At 39.4% G+C, this 7,710-nt stretch overlaps 1 protein-coding gene across 1 annotated transcript in view; it reads right to left on the bottom strand.

Moving 5' to 3' along the window:
• Window positions 1-7,710, bottom strand: part of CUNH20orf194 (chromosome unknown C20orf194 homolog) — a 116,237-nt gene that overhangs the window by 3,470 nt on the left and 105,057 nt on the right. The window contains exons 31-35 of the mRNA XM_009290722.1: window positions 4,486-4,621; window positions 4,021-4,107; window positions 2,791-2,897; window positions 2,011-2,085; window positions 1,646-1,848 (exon numbers count right to left, since the gene is read on the bottom strand). Coding sequence (XP_009288997.1) covers window positions 1,646-1,848; window positions 2,011-2,085; window positions 2,791-2,897; window positions 4,021-4,107; window positions 4,486-4,621 — 608 coding nt within the window. The remainder of the gene's footprint in view (window positions 1-1,645; window positions 1,849-2,010; window positions 2,086-2,790; window positions 2,898-4,020; window positions 4,108-4,485; window positions 4,622-7,710) is intronic.

Genomic DNA, 7,710 nt, shown 5'->3' with positions numbered 1-7,710 from the left:
GGCACTTGGCCTTGTTGAACCTCATCCAGTTGGCCTGGGCCCATCGATCCAGCCTGTCCAGGTCCCTCTGCAGAGCCTTCCTACCCTCGAGCAGATCAACACTCCCGCCCAACTTGGTGTCGTCTGCAAACTGACTGAGGGTGCACACTTATATTAAGGCACTCACAACTACGTTCTGAAAACAAAAGTAAAAATTCAGTGACCTTACATAGGGCATCATTAGAGATGACAAATCTAAAAGGACTTTAAATAATTCAATTTTGATACAGCTCTACTGCAAAAAAGAAAAAATGGCACATGAGCAGAAAAACAATCTAGTTTTTAGTCTGAAAAGTTCTATAATTCATTTCTTTCATGCAGCATGCAGTAACTCAGAACTATCTGAAACCCTTAATTCGCCATGACTAGTGTGACTGTACAAAGACTATTTGTAGTCTTGAACTGCTCAGAGAGGAAGTACTTCACACTTGAGAGAGCATTTAAAGTTCCAAGTTTTCATAAAATTAAAATACTATTCCATAGAGTGCTTTCTTACACATCAAAAGCATTTGTGTCCATATATTACTTATGTGATATATACAGAGCATGAGATCATCACAGAAAATGTATACTTCCCAGAAGTAACACCACCTGCTAGGAGAACAGGGGTGAGAACCTGAAGATCCTTAGAAACAGTTCCAACAACGGTCTGTAGGAAACTTTTTTCCCTTCCTACACAACTTTTTAGAGACACTATGCAAATCCTAAGCCATAAAGAAGTAACCACGAGTATTTTTAACTAACAAATGTTCAAAAATGGGCATCACGAAAGGGCACAGTTGGAACTGTAGGCTCAGGTTCCAACTAGAGTGCTAAAATATGCAATTTGTATGGTTGAACAGTTTCTGTCCAAATATATTTCTGAACGAAACCTCAGGACTCACTTCCTAAGACCTTAATGTGCAGCCTAGCAAAAGTAGTATCTGCTGGTATCACTTAGGTGAGTAGCAACAAACCATCTTGTCCTGCACTCCTGGTCAGGTCATGCCAGTCACTGCACGAAGTTAGCAAGACACCACAACTGCAAAATGTGCCTTCGAGGCTTCTTACGATGTGCATGTTCTCTGTTCCCTACTCCAACTTCTATTGCGTAGGTATGTTAGCCATGCAGCGATACAAGAAGTCTTACACAGCTGCACACTTGACAAATTAAGCAAGACAAAATGAAAAAACTATACCCTCCATTTCAGTGGATTACTTCCAAGGAGGTTTAATTTAGTGAATCAAAACAAGTTTTCAGCTTTGCAGCGTTCAGGTACTTCAAGAAGATTTATTGCATACTACACTTTAGCTTTTGGCAATCATGCATCAGCTAAATCATCTTGTGTTTATTCTGGACATACTCCATTTGCTCAAGCGTTCAAAAGTAGATCCATCCATGAATATGCTGTAGCAGATATTAAAACAATACACAAATTACAATACACATTTGCAAACTGTTAGTCCTCTGTCTGAAATATATTTGCACCCTGGAATGCTAATACTTTGGTAGAAGAGAAAGGAGATTAAAAAAAAAAGGTTTCCTCGAGACACTCAGATTTCTCCTTTTGTTGTTAAGAAATGCCAAAACAGATCACACTGAACAGAAATAAACATGCCCACGAACCTGTTTTGCAGTTTCTCTGAGCCAGTCTTTTATATCCTCTTCCTTCAGAGAGCAGCCAATGAACACAAGGAAGCACTCCTGTTGACTGCTGCAATCTCTGTTATCGCTTCTTGAATCAGGAGGAGTTGGCCCCTCCTGAACAGGCACAAGGCTTAGTGAATTAGATGATGTGTTGTGACAGACTTCAATTACTTTATCAGAATCTAACAAGGAGAAGACAGAAGAAAGAAATGTCTTGATAATTGCCAATCTAATTTAACATCACCACATTGGTGTAGATAGAATACAGTACATTAAAAGGTTTTCAAATACATATACATGCAGCGCAATCACAAGACAACACACAAGCAGTCATGTCCCCTTACCTGAAAACTTAACTTTGCCCATGATGTGATAAATGTTTCCAGAAAAAGGACTTGGCTTGAGCAATGACTTAATCGCTGTTTGAAAGAGAAGACAAACAGATTATCTCGCTTATTTTTCTTCTCCTTGGTGTAGCTTCTGGTCAGACCTATGCTACAGGTCTCTAATCCACATCCTAGTGCTTCAGGGGAAAAAGCTGTAGTGTGCCCCGGAGCCCCACTGCGTAACATTTCTATATGTTCTCATTTCTTTGCTATGGGGTAGGTGAGAAATAACATGTGTTTGGCATAATGAACGTTTACAGCGTGTGTGGAAAGTAAAATGGTGCTCCTTAACACTGTTTTGCTACGAAAAGAAGGAAAGGCATGATTATATTTCTGCCTTAGTAGCCTAACACAGAGTTGAGCCTATTTTCTAGTAACTACAAATAATTATTCGGCATAAAAAGTAGAAGCCGATGCTCACTTATAAACTGTATTTCAACACTACTAAATAAAATCAAACATAAAATAAAAAGCAAACGTATAAAGGTAAGTGTCTCAGCCTCCAGAAACCAAAAATGAAATCAGATTTTCATCCGAAGAAAATCATGGGCCAGTTTTCCACAGCAGACACTACAGAAGATAATGTAGTGTCTGTACTTTAAGGAAGGAAAGCTGAATTTTCAATTAAAAGTTCACCTCAGCAGTAATTAAATAACTGTGCTACGTCAGTGACTTCCTTCCCCTCTATTCCTCAGTTTTTCAAACTTGGATTTAAATCAAGTCAAAGTTCATTTGTACCTTTACATTTGGTCACAAATCGTGTTTTTTCTAGAGGACGATTAAACCATACACAGATCTGAACCATTGGAGGGAAGACAGACCCAGCTCCATATTTACCTTCATACCTTAAGACAAAAACAAACACACACCTTCAACACACAGAAAACACACGCGCTTGTGCTTTTCATCTAACAAACTTCTTAACAGGAACATCTATTATTTCACCACAGGTAAGCCTTGCTCATAGGAAGAAAAATACTAAGCTTTCTTCTCTAAGACACCCATGAAAATGCGATATTAACAGTATTAGGTTGTTCAAAGCGGTCAGGGCTCCTTTTGATGTTCTTCCTGCTGCAAGTTTTTTTTTCTCCTTACATACTATCTACATACTATTCTTGCATACTATCATCAAATAGATTATGAGTTGTCCAAAAGTTTTAAACACTTTCTTTTCCTGCTTTCTCTCTCTCCCTTTGGCTCCATGCAATCCACAAGCAGCTCTGACATCCCAAGCTTTGTGCCAGTTTACTTTAGGAGCCCTACTTGCATCCAATTTAGAGCAAGAATTATGAATAAAAAGATATACACACATACAGGACTGGCAAGGTATGGTAAATAAACCGTGCTTCCAACACTATAAACCTAACCAGAAAACAGTCAGCCAGGAGTTATAATGGCTGACAGGTTTACATTTTCTGCCAAATAGATGCAGCACAGATAACTGCAACAAGATGTGTAAAGAACCCTGAACCATGAAAAATATCCCTCAGTATTAAATGGAAAGCTGGGTACCATGTATTACTGTGCCCTTAGCCTCTGCCAAGACTGTCAATAAGGTTGCTGGTTTTTATGAATACTTGTTCTGCTAATAGCTAGACTGACATAGCAAGTTCGTTCCAGTAAGGCTGAATAGCTGTCAGAATGAAATTACTCTAGTCATTATTGACCTCACCCATCCCAATGCTTCCCAGCTTATTCCCAGAGGGTTCTTTTCTATTCTTCTGAAAAGGAACAGTAATCTGGCCATTGATTTAAGTGGTGTCCAGAAAGGATCGTTTTCCCCATAAAAGGACAGCAATCGTGTATCTACTAAGAATACTCATCAGTTCTCTTTTAAAAATGATTTACAAAGCTATTGCCTGTTCCAAATGAGTAGACTTGAAAAAATATAAATTAAGTTAGTGAGACTTTTTAATCTTCAACTTAATTAGAAAAATAGTTTTAATATTTCTCAGTCTAGATACTTGCCAGCCAGGATACATTAAATATCGAGCTCTCATCATCTGAGGATCTGAAAAACTGCTTTCTGAGAGAATTAATTCAATATCCTCATTCCTATAAAGAGATAAAGATGAAGATTTTTTTAATTTTATAAATTCAATAAAATGGCCACTATCTGTACGCTACTTACATAAAACAGAATGTATTAGTCACAGTAAAAATAAGAGCATTTTTCCCTTAGTATGACAGTTACAGTAACATAAGTCATACTCTGCAAACATATACATTTATACATATACAAAATATACACTTCCTAATCCCTATATTTGTATGTCCATAAATGTAAAGGGAAGATGCCTTTTGCATGAGAAGCAATTAAGAAAAATCTGTATCTCCTTTGTATACGTTACCAGAGTAAAACAAGAGAATACAAGTTTAAGCGCATGAGTCCCATCTGCCAAGTGACAAGTACTGGACAGTGATTAGTGTTACCTAGTTACAACTCCATTTTCTGCCAAGATGAATGAAACAGCGGGATTTGCCGCTCGGATAAGGCTCTGCAGCTGCATAAGGAGTGGATGCTTCTGCTCTGTAGCATGACTTGTGAAAACCACGTTACTCACTAGTCCTGTGTAAAGCAATCAGAGAATAGCTTACAGAATTCAGGTATGCAACAGTGACTAATAAGCAATTAAGTAATATAACACCCATTCTTTTCTTTTCCTTCCATCTCACTACATTAATGTTACTAAGGAAAAAAACAACCACAACAAACAAGCAAGGAACCTTTCATCTCTTGCCTGCCCAGCAAAAACCCAGAAGCCCATCTAACTTCACACACGAACGCTGTGGAATAACCAAACGCAGAATTATCGTTAACTGTTTATTTTGCAACTGCATCTAGAGGGCAGCCAGCTCAGAAGCCCAATTCTGTCCCAACCCGTAGACACGCAGGAATGATACCTCCTGAAGGAGACAACCCTTTTCAGTCACTGGAATGACTCAAGGGGAAAGAGGCAGGATGTTGTAATGTGTGGGTTCTTATGATTCAGTGAAAACAATCTTACAAAAAAATTAAAAAATTAAAAACATGAGCCTACCAGCACAGCACCAGTCACTGACGATGACTCAACTAATGAGGAAGGCCTGCTTTGCCAAAACACAGCTATACCAGGTCAAGACATTTTTCTTTCAATTAGACAGTCCGTGTAACAGAAGCAATTTAGACTCAATTAATCAAAAGAATCAATTATTTAAAAGAATAAATTCATACAAGAATCAATTGGAGAAGAACTAGTTTAATAAAAACACTAACGTTTAAAGCCTCTTGGCAAATTCCACGTGTAGAAAAATAGGCTAAACAGCTAAAAATTAGTATTTTGGACTGTGGCAGCTACCACTTCCAAAAACAAGAGAAGCGTTTGGGGGTTGGTTTTTTTGCCTCTGTTTTTAAAGAACGACCCCGAAATGGTATTCAGACAGCACGTCTGAACCCACAAGGCATCAAAAAAAGATAACAGAAAAAACAGCATAACTATTTGTCCCAAGCACCAATTTCCAAAAAGACTCAACTGTGTCAACAGAAAAGCAATTCCTTTTTCAGACTTAACAGTATCCCCTTCACCTTGCACCTGGTGCCACCAATTTCACTGAAGAAACGGTTACTCTTCTTAAGCAAAAACTTTCCAAGATTTGAAGATGGCAACACAGTCCTCATGTTATACCTGCTGTCCTGCCAGGTATAAGATGAGTTTCATGTTAAATGAGAACCAACTGCTGCTATTGCAGATGCCTCTGAAGGCAATCAGAAATAACACAGCAACGATCACAGCCGTCAAGCCTTGGGCACTGGAAGAGATCTCATTAAGGAAAAAATGCGAGATGTCATCTCGCACTTACCACCCGACTAATTTCAGTGTTATAGGATCTTTGCTTTCCAATTATATCAAGAAGGCACTACATCTGAATGAATGTCAGCCCAGTTCCCCGACGAGATTGCAGTGCCAACCCTTCGGGGCTCCCTAGGATGCCAATATTGTCCAGAATGTGTAAGGAATGCTATTTCTTTGCTCAAGATACGCAGCTCATTTCAGACACTTTCCTGTAACTACAGGTACAGTTAAGACAGAACAATCAACTCTTGACTATCCACGAATGATTGAACCAGGATGCATTTTCCCCTGCCCCCAGCTCATCACTATTTAAAGCAGAATATGTAATGAAGCTCACACCATGAACTGCTGCCTACAGTTATTCCCGATCTTTACAGAAGCCTTTAAAGTACACTAATCCTTGCAGAGGCTTCTTTACACAGACATTTCTATACCAAACGTTTCTGGGCTACTTACATTATACCACGTGCTCCCAGTCACTGTTACTTGCATCACTGACCCCTTCAAGTTAGGATTTTAATAATAGCCCAAGCAAATTTCCATCATTAGTATGTCTCTTTTTTTAATCCCCCACAGAAGTTTCTGAAATTGGAGTGGAAACATCTAAGTTTTCTCCAATACACAGTTGGTCTTGAGAGAGACAGGGAGGGGGGAAGAACAGCAAGCACGCTTAGAAATTTAAGTCACACGCATGCTTGAAATTATTATGTAGATCATGCAATTAAGATGAAAAGTATGAATACTTTTGGAGGTTGTAGCGAGGTGGGGGTCGGTCTCTTCTCCCAAGTAACAAGCAATAGGATGAGAGGAAACGGCCTCAAGTTGCGCCAGGGGAGGTTTAGATTGGACGTGAGGAAAAATGTCTGTACTGGAAGAGTGGTGAAACATTGGAACAGGCTGCCCAGGGAAGTGGTGGAGTCACCATCCCTGGAGGTATTTAAAAGACGTGTAGATGAGGCACTTAGGGACATGGTTTAGTGGGCATGGTGGTGTTGGGTCGACGGTTGGACTCGATGATCTTAGAGGTCTCTTCCAACTTCAATGATTCTATGATTCTATGATTCTATGAATAAGCTAATCAACAACCACCCCATTGTGGGTGTGCTACACGCAGTGGGGTTTTTCCTTAATATCCCCAAACTCGACGTTGATTTAAAAGACAAGTTGAGTTAAAAACATAGTTATACTTTCTGCGAAGTCGGCACAGAACAATAAAAAGGCTGTATAACATACATGCTATGAAGCATATATTACAGTTAGAAGCACTATGCCTTGGAGAAAATAGGTAATTGTCAAGGACTAAGCTGGCAAAGCTTAAAGTTAAGAAGAAAAAGATTCAAGGAATAAAATATCTAGCAAATCAGAAACCTATGCATCTTGTCTCACGCTCCTCACCCATACTCTTTCTCTGTCACTCCCCACTTCACTTGCGCTTGTCTAAGGGGAACAGCTTTCGGGCACTAGCTGTCATTCTTTCTTGTAAACTCCCACGCAACCTTGGAAGTAACAGAAGACTGCTCAGAGCCTGGGGAACCTGCAAGCTTTGGCTCTGCACACACCTATGCATAAATCTTGTAGGCGCCAGTATCCCACAAAAATTGGCCCTGGGTTAGCAGGCAACAGTCCACGATACTGAACTGACCGACAGGTAGTGTAATCCAGAAGAAAAATGGCTTTCTGAGAACTGAAGATGCCTACATAGCTTTAGTAACAAATAATTTTGACCTTTTCTATTTAAATTGTCACTGCCATCTCTGTTTCTACTGCATTTTGAAGACCACCCAGTTTTGTTTAATTCCTTATTTATACACTCTTCTAAAGGGGG

Source organism: Aptenodytes forsteri, unplaced genomic scaffold (genome assembly GCF_000699145.1).
Source record: "Aptenodytes forsteri isolate BGI_AS27 unplaced genomic scaffold, ASM69914v1 Scaffold236, whole genome shotgun sequence".
Classification (NCBI taxonomy): domain Eukaryota; kingdom Metazoa; phylum Chordata; class Aves; order Sphenisciformes; family Spheniscidae; genus Aptenodytes; species Aptenodytes forsteri.
The sequence above is the reverse complement of the archived record's forward strand: the minus strand, read 5'-3'. Positions and strand labels throughout refer to the sequence as shown.